Source organism: Talpa europaea, assembly GCF_964194135.1.
Source record: "Talpa europaea genome assembly, chromosome: 11".
In the NCBI taxonomy this organism is placed as follows: domain Eukaryota; kingdom Metazoa; phylum Chordata; class Mammalia; order Eulipotyphla; family Talpidae; genus Talpa; species Talpa europaea.
The window spans coordinates 101,034,476-101,053,185 of record NC_140078.1 but is presented as its reverse complement, the minus strand read 5'-3'; the positions used below and the strand labels follow the sequence as shown (position 1 = coordinate 101,053,185).

At 43.2% G+C, this 18,710-nt stretch overlaps 1 protein-coding gene across 1 annotated transcript in view; it reads right to left on the bottom strand.

The window, feature by feature from the left end:
- Positions 1 to 276: 276 nt before the first annotated feature.
- Positions 277 to 18,710, bottom strand: part of RAD18 (RAD18 E3 ubiquitin protein ligase) — a gene marked incomplete at both ends in the record, with an annotated part of 55,277 nt that continues 36,843 nt past the window's right edge. Inside the window, 3 exons of the mRNA XM_084247431.1 lie at positions 277 to 343; positions 11,795 to 11,969; positions 15,778 to 15,915. Coding sequence (XP_084103557.1) covers positions 277 to 343; positions 11,795 to 11,969; positions 15,778 to 15,915 — 380 coding nt within the window. The remainder of the gene's footprint in view (positions 344 to 11,794; positions 11,970 to 15,777; positions 15,916 to 18,710) is intronic.

Here is an 18,710-nt window from a genome sequence, read left to right as displayed (position 1 = left end):
TGAGCCACCGCTTAAAACCAAAGTGTTCACTGTCCATCAGAATATTTTGCCTTTAGAAAAACCCCTTCTGACAAGTAACCAGAATCATTACACTGGGACCCCATTGCTAAGCAGAAATAAAGAAATGAGCGGTAAACTGGAAATCTTCACCTGGACGAGTGTGAATCATCACTTCCTTAAATCACAAAACACAACTATTCTTGTGCTCAAAAACCAACTGTACAGAATTATAATTTCTCAGGTCAGAGTACACGCTTCTTCCCTGAGCAGGAGAACTCACTTGTGTGCTGCTTCCCAGGCTTCCTCTTCTTCCAGAAGATCTCTTATGATGTCTGAACTGGAACTAAAAGGGTATTGACACATTAATATTGTCAGACAATAAAAACACTTTGTGATTTCTTTTATATAATTCTAGAAGATGCAACCAATCTATAGCGACACAAAGCAAAGCAGCAGACCAGGGGTGGGAGTGGCGCAAGGAGGGACCACGAAGTGCACAGGAGACTTTGGGGTGAGGGGTGTGCTCATCCTCTTGATTATGGGGGAGGTTTCACAGCTGTGCACATCCAGCAAAACTCACCAAAGCAGGTACTTTAATTACCTGCAGTTTATTATACATTCATTTCAACAGCTATAAAAAATACTACATTAGCAAGAATGAAAAATAATCACTAAAGCCTAAACAAACCCATCAACATAAACCCCGGAATCAAATGGAACACAGTCCTGCGCTTTTTCCATTTCCTGCTGGCAGCCAAAGACCAAACTGTGGTGTAAAGACCGTGCTTTCGTAACCAGATTCACAAGAGATATTCAGTTCCGAAGTGGCTTTTAGTCCTTTTGTAACGACAGTAAAGTAAAATTTAATTAACGTGAGCTGTGCTGATGACGGGATCCGCTACAATGCAGCCTGGCTCCAAAGAGGCAGGGGCACAGTGAGGTAGGAAAAACTCTTTTAAGGCTTTTAGCATTTTGGTTTCACCCCAAAACATTCCTAGGAAATGAGCAATCCCTTTTTTAAAAAAGAATGTGTACATTAAATCAAAAAGCCATTCTGTAGGCACCTAAGGCTGAAGGTCAGGAGCCAGCGCCGCCTGAGGGGAGAAGAGGAAGCCAAAGGCGCTCCCGCCCACAGCGAAGTCACAAGGCAGCGGGTGCGGCGGGCCCTGCTTCTTCCGAGGGTTTGCTAGTAACAAACTAGATGCAGAAGTGTGAAAACCATAGAGACTTTGAGGTGCCCTCGAGTCACTAGACCCCGCCCTGACAGAGCCCCTGGAAGTGCCGTGATATCTGCGCGGAAAAGGGCAGCCGCTGGGCGCAGGCCCCCCACATTCCCAGGATTTCCCAAAAGTGGCTCATGGAGATGCCAGGGAGCAGACGACTGAGCTCACGGGTGGGGTGGCTGCCTCGTGACTATGGTGTCGGGAGCGCACAGGGACATGGTGTTCCAGGGCCGCAGTCACACGTGGCAGCGTGCAGGCGGGCGGGAAACACAGCCGGGGTGTGTTTGTGGGACACCCGGCCATGTGCACAGAGGGCGCTGGCGGGCTCCTACAGGCCCTGGGGCGGGGGCGGGGCAGCACCGCTGGCCGCCTGCAGAGTCCCCGGGCACTAGCCACACCGCGGTGCCCCCTGAGAGTAAGGACACCTTCCCTCAACACCAGCCAGGCTCACCTCCGGGTAACCGGCTCACAGCCGTGTCCTGCCCAACAGCTAAGTGCAGTGTTTATTAGGAGCAGGGAGAGACACAGAGGGTCCTTAAGGAGACCCACGCAGATTCCACACACTTTATTATTTTCCCCAGACAGAGAGCCACAGAGCCCCTGGCTGGCAGGCCTTCGCTCCACGGCCGCCCTTCCCACGGCCGAGACCCCCTCTTGCCATGCCCAAGGCCCTGCTGTGCTATTCCCGACCTCGCTGGTAAGTGCCCGACTGCCCAGAGAGCCGAAGCTGTTCTACTGCCGCCTGCCCACGGCCTTCTCTGCTCCGGGTCTGTGCACACCGTCGCCCATCCGCCTTCACCCGCGCGGACCGGGCTCTGTCTCGTGACTGTACTCACTATCATTCCTCACCTGCCCCAAAGCCCTTTTATACTTTTTTTTACTACCACAAATATAATGTATATCGGTTTATGCATCACAGCTCTCTCTATGCTTCATACATAGGAAGAGTAAGACTTCTGGAAACCCCCAGTTTCCACCCCCTAGGGTCCTACTGAGAACCCATGAGCTCTGAGAATGGTGTCGGGGGCCGGGGGTCCCGATCCTGGAAGGTGGGACAGAGCCGCGGGTATAGTAAAATCAGCTATTTGCCCATGGCCCTCTGGCGCGCACACACTTTTTTCAGAACAGGAGGGTACGAAGAATCCTCCTCTTCCAGCTAAATCAGCAGCACGGCCAGCCAGTCACCGTCCCTAGCAGTTTATGATCAATTTACTTAGGGGCTTTCAAATCTCCAGGACAAATCACTGATTTGTTTAAAAGAAAATATTTGCAGTACATTAATGACATAACCTAAGAGGTTTTTGCTATCCTACCTCGGTGACAACAGATGGTGGAGGAGGTTTACGAAAAAACACATCTCCCAAGTTGCTTCTGGTCTCTGGGACTTCACTGCCAGTGCCCAGGCAGTGCGAGGCCCACTGCCCCCTCAGGGCTCATCACCTCTCCTCCCCAGCTCAGGCACGGCCCTGCAGTTGACCAGACCCTAAGTGGAATATATTAGAGTCCAAGAGGTTTGAAATTTACCTAAGATGAAGTTTCAGAACTATCTGCTGCTCCGGTTCCAGTCACCATGGAGAAACTGGGAGTCGCCACTACGCGACCAACCACCTGACTGAACCGTTCACCCCCTTCTCAACAAACGCGCTGTACTTACTCTCTCCTGCGCAAAAGCCACACTCCTAAAGTTAAACACACAGTTCCACAAACAGGGTTCTACAGAGGGGCTGCTAGGCATAGCATTCATTGCTGCTAAAATTCTCTCTCTCAGATCTCTTCCTGTGGATAGCAGGGATTAATATTTTTGAAGTCTTAGTCATCTCAATACGCCTAGGGAGCTCAGAAATTCCTTTCATACACTTTTCAAGACATCTAAAAAATCCTCCACAGGAGAAAGTAAATTACTCACTGTAGTTACACCGGGGGTCAGAGCACACACAAGCCCACACAAGCCCACACAGCTGCGGCCTTAACTTTGCAGACGAGGAACTTTATCAGAAGAAACGTGAGCTTCTCTACTGTCTGGGTTTGCAATGCTCCAGAGGACCAGGCTTTAAGAAGCTGGCACGGGGAAGTAACCATTCCCTAAAGAAGGGGGTTCGAATGGTGTTCTCCGGAGCTGCCATCAGGCCGGGCTAGAATGGTGTTATTACACGGATTAAATACACACGAGAGACTCAAAGGCAAAAACAATGAATCAGGAATTCTTGGGGATTCCTAACATCTGTTCAGGAAGATTCTAGTATATTTACTTACTTACAACACCCACTCTTCACCTTCACACCATTTAGACCTCATTTCAGCTCAAGCTTTCTGTACAGAAGCTAAGCTGTCTACTTTTTGTTGGCTGGTCTGCGGCCTCCATCTTTCCATCATTATTTTACTCCTGTCATTCTCCGAGGAGCAAAGGAAACCAGTCTCTTAGCTTATTTTTCTCTATTTCATTCTACTTGTCAAGACTTCACCACTGCAGCTGTAAAGTAGATGCCACATGTCTTGAGCCAAGGTATGACCACCCAGAGGGAAATCCCAGATCTGAGTGCCAAGTTAAGGCTTCAGTCCCATTTCTGTCGCTTAATGTGTAAACCCGGGGAAGGACACCCTCCCCTGTATAGTCAGGGATTAATTTTAGGATCGATCAGCATGACGCATGCCTGGCATAGAGCTGGGCACACAGTGTTCAGTAAATGCCAGTTCCATTTTCATGGAGCAGATGAGGGTGTGAATGACCTGACTCTCCCCTCGGCACTAGGCTTCAATTTGCCCATGGAAACGTGATTTCCACGTGTACTATTTTAATCTCTGATTTCCACTGTTTCTATGACACCAGGGTGCAAATTCATCAGAATGTGTTATTTATCCAGCATGGCAGGTACACAGGGTACTGTGGGGCAGGGAAAATGCAAACATCTGCTAAAAACCCCGCAGATTACTGACGAGTGGCATTTGTCTATGATGCAGCAGCCATTTCCCCCTCCCCAACCTCACAAGCGTGCTTGACTATAGCAACTTGGAAAAACAGCTCCCTGAGACGGATGCCCAGGGGGTTAAGGGAGCAGGCAGAATGCCGTCCAGACACAGGTGCTTTAGGTCAGTGCCCACCACACCATCCTCCCCGAACCCCGACTCGCAGTCCTGTCTGTAGGGTGAAAAACCACCTGCATGCCCAATATATCAGCCGCTGGCTAACCAACCACACGGCAGAACAGTCAACATTCTGGGCTCAAGAAAGTCATTCAGTGATGACAATGACAGAAATGAGCACTCTGTGAGGAACTATTTTTACAAATCGTGTGGTAATTAGACGAGAGGCATTATCTTTAATTCATGGACGCACCCTGATCTTCCAGATGCAACTCATGAAGATTCAAAACAATGCACAGCTGTCACAGAAGCACAGCAAGATTCACTGACAACTCCAGCTACTGTCCAAACCACCACCTCCCTCCCCCTCAGCCCCAGGCCCTCTGAACTGCACTTACTGGGTCCAGTGGACTGGAGAGGGCAGCAAAGCTGGGAAACTGCCACGTGGTTTTTCAAAGTGGTTGCACCATTTTACATTCCCACTAGCGATGCAGCAGAATTTCAGGTCCATGAAATTTCAACAAAGTTAATTCTATCTTTTTTTTATCTTTTTACCACTGTAACCAGATACTAAATCAAGCTCTCAAGTTAAACGGGCAGGGAGACACATTCACGGTGCTTGTTTAGTACTGATTCTTTCCACCCTCAGCAGTGTAAATTACTAACAGGAATAAAAACCAAACACTAAAACATAAGATGACCACACTAGCAGGTCGCAGCGGTGAGCCCTGTTGTAATGAGCAATTCAAAGACAAGCAACACTCCGCAGAAGAAAATTCCCTCTACCATTGAGGGGGCTGTGATTAAGTGCCCCTCCCTTCCTCCTCCCCACCCACACCGTATACTTGGGAAATAGATGTACTGTTTCTTCCTGCACACACACACACACACACACACACACACAATGAAGTGAAATTTGCACATCAGGCACAGTATTAGCAACAATAACTGATAACAGATTACAACAGTATGCTATTATAAATGTTGTATGAATGTAGTCTCTCTCTCCCTGAAAATCCCTTACATACAGTGTGTAATACTCTTGGATTGAGGTTGACTGCAGGTAACGAAACCACAAAAAGCAAGTCTGCAGAGAAGGTGGGACAACAGTGTGTGTTTCTTGATAACAGGGACCAAGAGCCTAGGTATGAAGGTCATGGTGAGACTGGCCCACCGTCTGCACAGCCAGGCCAACGTCCATATAATTACCCAGCTATGTAGTGCGGGTCCCTGGCCAACACCAAGCATCCAAACCATAGGGGCCTTCTACTAAGGCTACCCTCCTGGCACAAAACCCCAGTCTGGTCAAGGAGGATTGTACAGTGGACGTCTATTACTGGACTTCAAGCAGTGGCTACTGAACTGCCCTGGGACTTAGCCCCCACATAAAATGAAGTATTGCCTCACTGGCCTCAAGCAGATGAGAAAGCATGAGTCTTCCAGAACTACATTTACCCCACACTTGAACATTTGGACGCAGCTTGCACTTTTATTTGCAATATTACCTACACTCCAAAACCAGGTTCTAAATGGCTCTAATAAAATTTGTTTACTAGGACAAGAGAAACACAAGGAAACCTCAAAGGCTCCAACAGCTGGCTTCCACAGAATCGCCCAGAAACAAGCCTCTGCATTTTTTTCTATCATGCTTTAACTCTGAACCCTCAGAAGCCCCAGAATAATGTTCACCACGGTGGTAAAATCAATAGGAGCGAGCGGGACAGGGATTTAACATGTACCCGCGTTCCAGAATGTGAGGGTCTGTGTGGGAGGCCAGAGAACAGAGAAGATGTGCACATCCGCTTTCCTGTCCTTTCAGCAAGGCGCCACGTCATCTGTCATCTAGACCAGACACCGCGGACAGCCATGCGGCCAGCAGTTAATAGAGATGGTCCGGAAGTGGGGTGTGGCCCAACCAGGGAACCAGAGACCTGTGGCCTCTGTGTGTCTGACACAGCCGACCCCCCTCAACCACGGGCATGTCCTAAGACCCCGGGATGCCTGAACCTGTGACTCGAACCAAACGTTATGCACGCGCTGGTTTCCCTACCATGTCTAAGCGAAATTTCAGCTATAAAATTAGGCACAGTAGGAGACCAACCAGCAATAATTCAGAACAAAACAATTACAACCACACACTGTAACACAACGTATGCCATGCGGTCAGTCCGTCTCTCTCTCTCTCTCAAAATATCTTGTTGTACATAACACTTTCTGACCATAGTTGACTGGGAATGGCCTGGGAGAAATCTAAACTCTAAACTCTAAACTCTAAACTCGAAAATCTAAATCAGGTAAGGGGGAACCTTCTACACTTTGAACAACTCCACTAAAACGCTACTAACAAAGGACAATGGTGCCTGAGACGAAAATGCTGATGCAACTCAAGCTGTACTGGAGAAACTCTGGGCTGGCAATCACTCGACTTTGCTCACTGCAGCCTTTAGGGAAGTCCCAGCCCCACCTCCCCTCAGCAGGTAGCGACTGTCTAAGGACTGCTCCAGGTACCTTTTAATCTGAAAATGTTTACTTTCATCAGGCCCTCACTACCTTTCTCCCAGGTTCAAAGGTCCCCAAGGAGACTTCACACCTGTTCCTCTGACAAAGGTAATAAGAAATAAGAAGGCAGGAAAAAGTTCTGGTTTTAACAACTTACAAAGTGACTGACAAAGTGTAAGAAATCAAAAGCTTGATCATGTGCCTTCAAATAGTAATTCCAGTGGCACAACACTGCCAAAATCATTTATTCCCATAACATACGATTTCATTCACCAGAAGCAGCTACAAAGATGCTGATTTTTAACTTTTTTTTTTTTAAAAACAAGAGAAAGACCTTAACTGACTGCTAAGAGATCTGCGGGCGTCAATCAAAATCATGACTGATCATGTGTCTGACATTTACAAGAAACTAGTCATTCTTCAAAGTCTCACCCTTACTCTTCTCAAAGCACTGTGGAAAATACATTTCTGGCTACTATTCTGTGAAAAGGAAGAAGTAAATTCTGAAATGATCAAAATTGCATCTCAGTTTTATGATTCAAGGCAAATACTGGCAGAAGCATACAGGACACAAATTCTTACAGAGTTTACAAAATGTCTAAAAACTAAAAAAAAAAAATAGCACACTTTAAAAATTCTGCCTTTTGCAAGTATTTCCACATCAGGCCAACCAAGACACTCGACACTACAACCTGGGTGCCAAACCATCAGGTGTCCGTCCACCAGGCACTGCCACACGCTATCACGCTGAGGTATGGCTCGGAGTAGAATCCGGAAGGAACTGCAAATGTTTGCAAGCATTTTGATGCACAACAATAATGCACTGTGGAATTTCAAAACTTTCCCTTGACACAGGAAACTGAAGGGCTTTAAAGTGATTTGACAGAGGATCTTTAGATCATGGCAGTTCATGGATTTGCTAAAAACAAACAAAATATGGGCCACCAAGGACTGACTCAGGATCCTGAAAAGTCCAAAATGTATTACCAATGAAAATACATAATAAAAACCCCCCAAAGGTAGCAACATGAACTGCCTGAGAGTATAAGAAAACCTTCAAGTTTAATAGCAAATATCCTCTGGCAATAAGTACTGGAGAAAAGGTAAAACTACTTGTACTTTCACATTGTTCTTGGAGAATCTATTCAAATTGCTTTTACAAGTACTCCCTGGTAAAAACATGGGAACAGAAGAGGCTGCAGCACATTGTAAATTGTGCCTGTCTCTCTTACGAAGAAATGTAAAGAGCCGCCTTGGATGAGACAAGATCATTCTATAAAGTGGAAGTACTGGCACAAGACAAGACAGCAGATAGGAAAACAGAAGCCTTCTCTCATTTCCTCATGGATTAGACTTGGACACAGCACAGAATAACTATGTATCTTATATAATGCATTAAAGCAGGGTTTATTAACTTAAATGATTAGATTTAACATGTAATATTAAATGCAAGGGGAAAAAGAACAGTTCAGGAACTCAACTTACAACAACCCAGAAGCAGAGTCCAATTTACCACAGAAGAAAACGACATTTTTGATGACTTTGGTTTTCCAATATTCAAAACTTTCTTCAAATATTTTCATACCAATATCCCTCTTTATTTTGATGTTGTAATATACTTTTAAAAAAGCAAACATTTTAGAACAGTTTTATGTTTACAGAAAACTTGCGAGACAGCAGTGAAGTGCCTCTGTTCCCCACACCTGGCCATGAAGTCAGCATTTCTTTGTGAAGTCCAGACCCCACGTGCTCCCACACACAGGGCACACCTGATCCAGGGGGTTGGTTCTAACTAAAACACATAAAAACCACACCCACCACCTCACAAATACCTCCAACTACCACTTTTTTTTTTTTTTTTTTTTTTTTTTTAAGAAAAAGATCTTAAATGTTTCCTTTACAACATATCTTAAACTTCTTAGATTACGGACAATGACTCTTCAAATTTTTTTTTTAAATTGTGCCCTTCACCCAGACTTTCCAATTATTAACTTTCTGCCACATTTCCTTTATCTCTTTCTACAAAACACACACAGTTGTTTTAAGCACTGAGAGTAAAGCTGCAGCCATCATGCCACTTAACCCTTCAACATGTACTTCTCAGGAACAAGTGCATTCACTTCCATAACCATGATAAAATAATCATAATCAGGAAACAGAATATTGCTATATTACTACCTAACCTCACTCAAATTTCTCCTGTTAGGCAAAATGCAATGTCCCCTTTCAACTTGTTTGGCCTAGATCCACAGTGCACAAATGTTTTTCAAAAATAATGATCTAAAAGGTCTTCCAAGGAAAAGCAAGGCTACTACTCATCACTGCATGAAGATAAAGCTTCCTTTCTAGGGTCAAAATCAAAAGCATCTTTCCTTATAACTTTGCTCTCAATAAACACGCAGTTTTCTTGGCTGGCCAAAACTCAGGGAACAAAAGCTCTCTCTTCTTGGTTAAGAAGAACAATAGGTCACTTTACAGAAATTTGGACGAGTCTCTTGAGCTCCCAGAAATATCTTGGAAGAAGTTACACAAAAAAATGTAAAATTCTTATCAATTTGTTTATCATTTGTCTTCAGGTTGGCAAAAGTGAATCAATAACATTAAAAATTCAAAGTCTAAATAAGTACTTAGGAGTTGAGAGTCAAGCTAGCATCAAAAAGTTGCAATCTAGGGGAGGAGGCGGGAGAGGGATCAGAGGGAGGGAGGGAGGAGCACAGGGGTCAGAGGTGATGGTGCAGGGGTGCACTAGGGAAGGAAACTATGGGGACTACACCTGAGGGGTGGGGGGAAGCAAATATTGTTTAAAAATGAACAATGATGTATAAAATTAAAAAAAATTAATATAAAAACAAAACAAAAAAATGAAGATTGTAATTTGGTAAATTAAAGAAAGTTACTTCTGAAGTAAAAAAAGAAAGCTGCAATCTAGAAAGTGTTTGGACTGCATGAATCTACTGGGCCTTAACAGAAGATGGTTCTTAGCTGGCAGTCTGCCGTATTATGTAAGTTTGAATATCGCTCTTACACAAAGAAAATCAACATGTTTCTTCAGCAATACCATGATAAGATCTAAACTAGCACAGCATCACTGCATGAACTAAAAACCAATTTAAATATATTTCCAGTCACCTTAGACCTAAAACAGCATACCATTCTCTTTTTCTAAAAAGGGGAAGAGGGTAAAGCATTAAAAAAATTTCCAAACAGTATGATGCTTCTGCATCCATCCGTACCTTTGGCTTTCGGAGAATGTATGTATGAAAGTATTAACACTAAGTCATCTCTGGCTGATTATGGAATTTTATTCTTTCTGTTGTTCTAACTTTTCACAATAAACATGTGTGACATCTAAATTTAAAAGTACTTTTGAAGATTTAGGGCTTTACAATGAAAGCAACAAAACTATCCAAAGAAAAAATAGAGGGGATGGGAGGAGTGGGTGAAGGGGGTCAAAAGGTAGACACGTCCAGTCATAAGATAAATGAGTCCTGGTGATGAACGTAAGCATGGTGGTTCTAGTTTAAAACATGGTGTTGCATATTTGGAAGTTGCTGACAGAATAGATCATAAAAGTTCTCATCACAGGAAAAAGTCTTTGTAATGGCATTTGGTGCCAGGTGTTAAAAGTGGCTGGAGGTGACCCTACCGTGTGCCATCACTGTGCTGCACACACCTGAGAATAATGACTCGCTGCATCAATTATGCCTCAATTAAAAGACAGAAACAAAGAAGAAAAAATGAGGATATTTTTGTAAATAATGAATATGATGAAGTCAGAAACACCCTTCATTATACAAGGAATAAACAGAATTTGAGAAGGCTGACTCATGACCTGCTGTGGACAAGCGATAAAAAATAATTCATAAGACTATTACACTTGCCAAAAATAAGATTACAGAACTGTAGGGTTGGAAAAAGATTCAAAGAAGTCACTAAGTGTAGTGCTCCATCCCCTTCCATCTGATACCTGATTATTATGGAAATAAAAATTAGAACAAATTGGTCTTCCCCAGTGGCACGGCGGGTTGAGCACCGTGCTGTGAAGCTATCCGCAGCCTCTGCAGCGTGGATTCGATTCCTGGTCGGCCAGGGAGCTACCCACATGGCGCGGCAGACCTCTCCTGTTGTGCCCGCTGCTCCCCTCAGCAGTGCTTTTGGTCAGTCTGCCTGTTCTGCTCCCCACTCTGTCTCTAGTGAGTCCACTCACCCTCCCATGCATCTGTCCTGTACACCAGCTATTGTACAAATAAAAAATAAATCTAAAAAAAAAAAAAAAAAAAAGACCATTTATCTCTGAAATACTTCTCATTTTGAATCCTTATCCTGATGTCCACAGTGTTAGTAAGCTCTCTACTCAAGTGGTTATCTCTTTTGACTGTTTAGGTTCTGCAACCACCAAGTAACACTAGCACTAATCAACAGATTACTATACTTTGCTGGAGCTTTTTGCCAGGTCGCCACGAACCAGCATCATCACTTACTCCAAAACCCACCGTGATCAAATGATACTAGAGGTCAGGTTCTTGAGAAACCCAGGGCTCTTCTGGAAGAGTTGCGACACAGTGCCAGGTGTGCAAGGAGGAGGAACTCTGGGAGAACACAGCTCCTCAAGAGAAACTGCAAAGCCTGGGCAGTTATGGTGCAGACACACAAGAGAACATTGAACTCATTTATTAAGACAAAATATAAATAAGAGACAGAAACATGGCCAGCATTTATAGTATAAAGCGGAAATCTATGGCATAAAATACCACATAAGTAGCAGTCATGACTTAACATGAGGTCATCGTCTAAGAATACATCAGCTTTTAAAAATATGTGTTAAAATATCATTTAGAAATATAATTCACCTCCAAATCCCTCATCTTTGAGGTATCCCCATCTAGCCTATTTGCTCAATTCAATCTCTCTCATTTGTTTTACTCTCCTGTGCACATTCCTGCTCATCCTACAATTAAAATTTAAAATAATCAGCACGACAAGTTTCCTACCTAATGCATGACTCTGACTCTGGTGAGGACAGCGCTTCTTCCTGAATGTCAGTACAACTGGAAGAATCATCTGCCCCATCAGGCTCCAGTTTCCCTGGGGAGTCCAGCTTTGACTGAGGGCAGCGGTTGGTAACTGAGGGCGTACCTGAGAATTTCATTTTATTATCTTCCTGTCCTAAAAATGGAAAAAAGAAATGAATGAGAAAAAGAAACATTTAAGAGTACCTTAAAATCTACAACCTCATTTGTTTATTATTTCCACAATATTTAATATTGTTATTTGTACCAAGCAAAACAAGTTTATGTTAACATTGATCCCAAAGCTCTACAAACAGCCAAAAGATAAGAATCAGCACTGCAAAAGTGCCATCTAACTACATCTTTAACCCCATGTATTTCCAAATTAATTAACTAAAGAACAAAACTTCCTTGAAAACCAGGAATGGGCAGAACCTTATAATTCTCATTAGGATTCTAGTTACAGGATTACCAAGGAATTCCTGCATATTCCACAGCTCAGAGAACACTGACAAATACAAGCAGCACAGCAAGGAAGGAATAAAGACTCAATAAGAAAACCACAATATTGGCTACTTGGTAGTACTATCTGGACAGTTTTCTTAATCTAATCTAATTAATATAATCCAATATCCACTATAGAAAAGGAAAACTAATCAGACATAGCCAATGTTTCCAGTTGATTCAATTCATCACATCTCTCTGTATCCCTTGTCACCCCTTGTCATACTCTCATTTTCTGAGATTTCTTATTGCAGATAAAATCCAGTGAAGCTGGAGGGCTGTTAGCCAAAGGGTTTGCAAGAGCGTGACATGCAGGTATGATCAAACATTTTCAAGTATGAGTGCAGAAAATATTATCTGTGAAGGGTTGTTTGGTGCCCAAGACTCTCCCTCTAGATCTGTTTCTTCAGGACTCTGATGGGATTTCAACTGTGCTGTTTTTAAGACTCAGAAACTGAGTGAGGACTTAAAATGCATCCCATATGTGCTCCGAGCACAAATCCCCATCCACGAGCCTCCACACAGAGGAGCAGTGCAGCCTTCGCACATCACCCTTCCAATGCCATGGCAGAGGCCAGAGACCTTTAACAGAGGACTCAAAAAAGAATTATCAAGGTTTTGTCTGGAAAAAGTTTAGGACAAATCCTTCAAAAAAGTTTAAAAACTATTCCCAATCAATATTCTAAGATTTTTCCAGAAATAATTTGTTTTTGTTGGAGAACAGCATACATCACAAAAGTACAGTCTGTCTATAAAACTGGGCTTTCAATAAGTCTACTCATTACCAGAACAAAACTGCACCCTCTATACTGATCTGGGAATGGGAAAAAGAAGCCAACCAAGACGACCATCCAGGATCTCCAGGATTCTCTCTTACACACACACACCCAAGATCACATTCATGAACAAATTCAAATTGTCCACAAAGCTCATGAGGATTGTACTTAGCAACTTACTAAATGACACCAGAAAATTTTAGGACAATAATAAGGCAATAATACCTAAAAAATAAAATGCTTAGGAATAAATCTAACCAAGGCAGGTGAAAGACTTAAACAGTCAAAAGTACAGAACATCGTTAAAAACAATAAAGATATAAGTAAATAAAAGGCATTCTATGTTCATGGATTGGAAGATTTATTATTGTTAAGATGTCCAAAGAAATAAAAGCAGTCTGTGGATTCAATGCAACCCTAAGGGTATTTCTTGCAGAAATAGAAAATAGTGAGTTCCATCCTAGAACTCACTTGGAATCTCAAGGGACCTAAATAGACAAAACAATCTTGAAAAAGGAGAATAAGAAATAAAGGGACTCATACTTTCCAACTTCAAAAGTTACTACAAAGCTACAGTTATTTAAACACCATATGTAGTCAAAAGGACAGACATACAGAACAATGAGACAGAACACAAAAATAAACCCTCACATATTTGGTCAACTGATTTTCGACAAGCATGTTAAGACCATTCAGTGGAAGGTCTCCCTGGTGGCCTAGGGGTTAAATGTCAGCACTATCACCTCTATGGCCTAAGTTCGATCTCTGGCCAGGGAACTAACCTGCATATGATACAGCAGACCTCTTCTGTCTTGCCCGCTGCTCCCCTTAGCAGTGTATTACAGAAAATCCACCTGTTCTGCTCCCCTCTCTGTCTCTAGTGAATCCTCTCAGCCCGCCCCCACCCTGCCCCACCCCTCTGGCCTATACTCCAGTTCTACACCAAAAAAAAAAAAAAAAAAGTCATTCAATGGAGACAAGATAGCCTTTATCCAGCTAAGAAATCCAATTAGCAAAACTGGATTACCCTTCATTCCAAAGAATGAAATTAGACCCTTATATACCATGTACAAAAATTAACTTGAAATGGACCACAGACTTAAATGTAAGAACTAAAACTACAGTTCTTGGGAGAAAACACAGAGAAAAATCTACCTGACACTGATTTTGTGATATAATTACAATATAAATCCAAAACACTGGCAATTTAAAAAAAAGGAGATAAACTGGACTTCTTCAAAATCAAGACCTTTTGTACATTAAAAGATACTATCAAGAAAGTACGAAGACAACCTAGGAAATGTTTCCAAATATTTGCTAATCACATATATGAAAAGGGATTGATATATAGAATATACAAAGAATTCCCAAAATCCAACAACAAAAAAACAAACAACTCAATTTAAAAAGAGCAGACATTCCTCTAAAGAAGGAAAACAAATGGCTAAAAAGTATATAAAAAGATGTTCAATGTCATTAGTTGTTACACATATGCCAATCAAAACCACTATGAGCTACTAGGTCATAGGCATAGCAAAAAAAAAAGCAGCCAAGTAACAAGCACGGCCAGGATGCAGACAAAGTGGGATCCTCCAGCACTGCCCATGGGAATGTAAACTGGTACAGGAGATAGGGAGAGTTCAGAGGTTTCTCAAAAGGTCAGACATATCATAGAATTACCGGCAGAACCAGAAGTCCCACTCCTAGGTATATATAAACAAGAGCTGAAAGCAGAGACTGGTGCAGATATTTGAACACCAATGTTCATAGCAGGATCATTCACAAAAAGTGAAAATAACCCATAACAGACAAGCAAGATGTGGTATATACATACCGGGGATAGTATTCAACCATAAACAGTAACGAAGTTTTGATACATGCTACAACATAGGGACCTTGAGAACATCAAGCCTAGCATGTGAGCTGACACAGGACAGATACTGGTGATTTCACGTAGCTGGGTTACCTACGTAGAATAAGCAAGTTTACAGACACAGAAAGAAAAACAGATTTCCAGGGTCTGGTGAGAAGAAAGAGTTAGTGGGGACACAATTTTTGCTGGAAATGATGAAAAAATTTTGGGCACAGATAGTGGTGACAATATTGTGCACATACTTAATGGCAGCAGATAGCACAGCAGTGAATGGTTAAAATGATATCATTTAAGTGTATTTTACCACAATGAAGAAGAAAGTAAAAAGGAACTTTCATCCATTATGATTGTTTTGTTCACTGGCTCAAAGCCCTGGCAAAAGAAAAATATTAATTTCAAATTTTGAAATGGGTCAAAATTAGGTAATACACCTTGTATTGGCACACCAAGTATATCAGATTTTTTGGGAGAACATTTGTCCAAAATAAGTGTAGTGTCCAATAGCAAAAACAATTTATTGCCTTTGTAGATTATCTCAGGATTTGCAACAATAAATCTTACACCTGAAAAACATCCTCAAGCTTAAACAACTAAGTAATGTCTGATTTATCATTAACTGAAAGGCAGACAGATTTTAGATAGTGTTTCTTCAGGACATCCTCCCAATCATTTCCAAAGTCATAAATCGACTTTACATGCAACAGCTGCTGTATGTCTGCTTACTAAGTCATACAGAATATTCCCTGTGTTTTACTTTCTCTGTATAGTAAAAATAATGAGATTCAGCATATTTCTGTTCATTAGTCTCTTACCCGCGAACACAGACAACTGTTTCTCTGGAGATTCCTCCTCTTCTTTTGTCACTCTGGCTTTTGACATCCCAGCCATTTTCTTGTATCCTTTTTTGGCCTGATCTACCAGGAGCTGAAATTCATTCTGATGTTTTCTACCTGAAATTCAAAAGATCTCCATAAAGAAGTAGTACAAAAGTCAAACATCTCCAAACAGCAAAGGAGGGGACAGGCTTGCTCAAGAACCGCAGCTCAGCAGCCACTGTCCACGGACTCAGAAACCAGCAGCAGAGGGCTACAAGCCTGTCCATCTTATCTTCTCCCTTCCTCAGATACAAACAAGGAAACGTGATACCCCAGCCTGCTCCTGTATGCTTCTTCCCCAAACCCATACACTAGAAAGCCTCCTGAAGAGCAGGAAAGAAGCTTTCGCAAGCACACCCGAGAGACACCATTCTAAATCCCAAGTCAAAAGACAGTACACTAAGATGAAGAATATTAATAGGATGCAAAAGCAGAAGCCTCTCGGAAAGCCAGGTCACAGAAACGAAGGCTGGACACGTCAAGTCCCTTCTTCCTCACATTCCTCGCATGCAGCTCACAGACCCTGCCACTAGCCACCACCTTCCTCACCCTGGGAATCACAGTGACACCACCTGAATATCCCTCCAGCCTGACCTCTAGTCACAGTGCTTCTGTGCATTACTGAGTCAAGCACAGCCGGTCAGCCAGGACAGGGACTCTTGGACAGGTATCTGGGGTTCTCCACCACAGCTCAAGCAGCTGAGGTGACACTTTATCTAGCAACCTGAGACTTAAGTCAAGGCTCAAAAGCAACGCCGTGAATCCTGGAAAAACACATTTGAGAAACAATGCCTGGTGGAGAGTTTTGAGGCCTTTTTCCTGGAGCCAATGCTAACAATAACTGAGTGGGGGAAACTTGTGCCTCATTTAGAAGCGCTGCATTTCCTCAAGCTGCCCTTCCAGGACACCGTGTCACCCTTTGAGCTGGGTTACAGCGGGCGGCCGGGGGAGCAGCGCTTGTCTGTATACCTGCAAAATCCTGTCTGGTGAAGGTTCTATCGACCTCCCTCCCCCACTGTGGAGGAATCCAGTTTTGCCTCCACTTGCACATTCTTTCCAATATTCCTGATCTATATATCTGACTGCTCTTTGGAGATCAGGGGGAGACAGTTCCTAATTCCAATATATTTATCTGCATGGTCTACGTATGAAAACTCCAAGTGAAACTAATGTGTTGGGTTGGAAAGTGGTAAATTTTAAATATGAGACTTAAACTTTTAGCAAAAGCAATATAGGCTGGTCATAAAGATTACTCAGAAAATTTGGCTCTTTAAATAAGGGTAACATCTTGTCTAGCTTGTATCCAAGTGAGTTAACTTCAAATCCTATTTTACTGAAGGCATTTGAGGAAAAATCACTTTGCACTTGCTCAGCTCCCTGCAGTGCAGGGCTTACACCAGCTGTCAGGATGGACTTTTTGCTAGGCCAGGGCAGCACAGCTCAATGAGGTCTAGCAGCTGAGTTGACCCCTGCAGGCCCTTTGCTTAATAAGGCCACTCCTGAGTTTACACACGTAGTAAAGATTTAAGAATCACTCAAGAAACTTGCTAAAGTAGTCTCTGTAACATATGAGGCTTAAAGACCTCTTCTGAAGAAAGAGATTTTGTTTTTCAGTCTAATTTCCCCTATAGCTAAGGTGGGAACCAGCAAGTAAAGGCAGTCACCTCTCTGGCCATGCCCCAAGAAGTCCACAACCCTGCTCAAAACACAAGAAATGCCAAGAGATGGCGGCCAACAAACTACCCTTGTGCATCCCCACCTCGTTTCAGGAGCTCTGCCATTTGGCCAGGAGCGTGCAGAGTTAAAAATCTCAGTTCTGCTGGTTACATGCCCTGAATTTACCTTTGAAAAATTTTAAGTGGCTGAGATAGCTGTGGGAGCTGGTAAGTCCACATTCAAGCAATTCATATTCTTCAAGATTTTTAATACTTCAATCATACCACCCTGTCTTCCTCTCCACACTGAAATAACCTTTCCTAGGGCCAACTCAGCCCTTCACTCCCTGACCACAGAGCTCCTCCTTCTTGGACCAGCTCTTACAGTCAGTCTCAAGGTCTGCATCTGAGCCCAGGGCTGGCACCAGGCTCTCCCAGGACCCAAGCAGCTATAAACAGATGGAGAACTGAGCACCAGTTATGGTTAATGCTGGTTTTTTCTTTGACCCATGGGTAATTCAGAAGTACGTTACTTAGTTTCCATATATCTGGCTATTTTCCAGAGGACGCTTTTGTTACTGATTCCTAATTTATTTCTCACAGTCTGAGAGCATTACTCTGTATGCTGAAGACACAGACCAAGCAGACCTTCCTCAGGTCCCAAGGATCTCTGTGTGGCTCTCTCCTCCCCAAACTGAGCTCCCGTGGGCCCCCGTAGTGCAGTTCCTTCTGATTTCACCAGGCTCGCCCTGAGACCCCTGCCTGCACGACCACCTGGAAACTCTCAGGCTCACCTCAAGTGTCCCCATCTCTCAGAGATCCTGGCCTTCGCTAGTCAACGTCCAGCATCTGAGAACCCTGTCCACGCTTCCCCACTAACCTATGTTTTGGAGGCGGAGGGCGTGTTAGTATATGTCAGGCCCCTTAATCTATGCTGGCCTGGAGCAGAGTTCCTTAAATTTTAATCTGCGCTATGACACATATCGATAGAAAGAACGCACAAAAACAAGAGCTCTTCGGTGTCCGTGATCATCCAAAAGGATGTAAAGAGGCTTGGAGGAAGAGGGGTGTGGCTCAGAGTGGGGGAGCACCCCAGAACTCAGTCGCAGCTCTGTTAACTGTGTGCACTTCTGCATGTACTACTAGATTGGCAAATCACTTGAGATGCTTTCTTGTAAGCACAACCTACTTTCTGTTGTTGCTAGGCAGACTCAT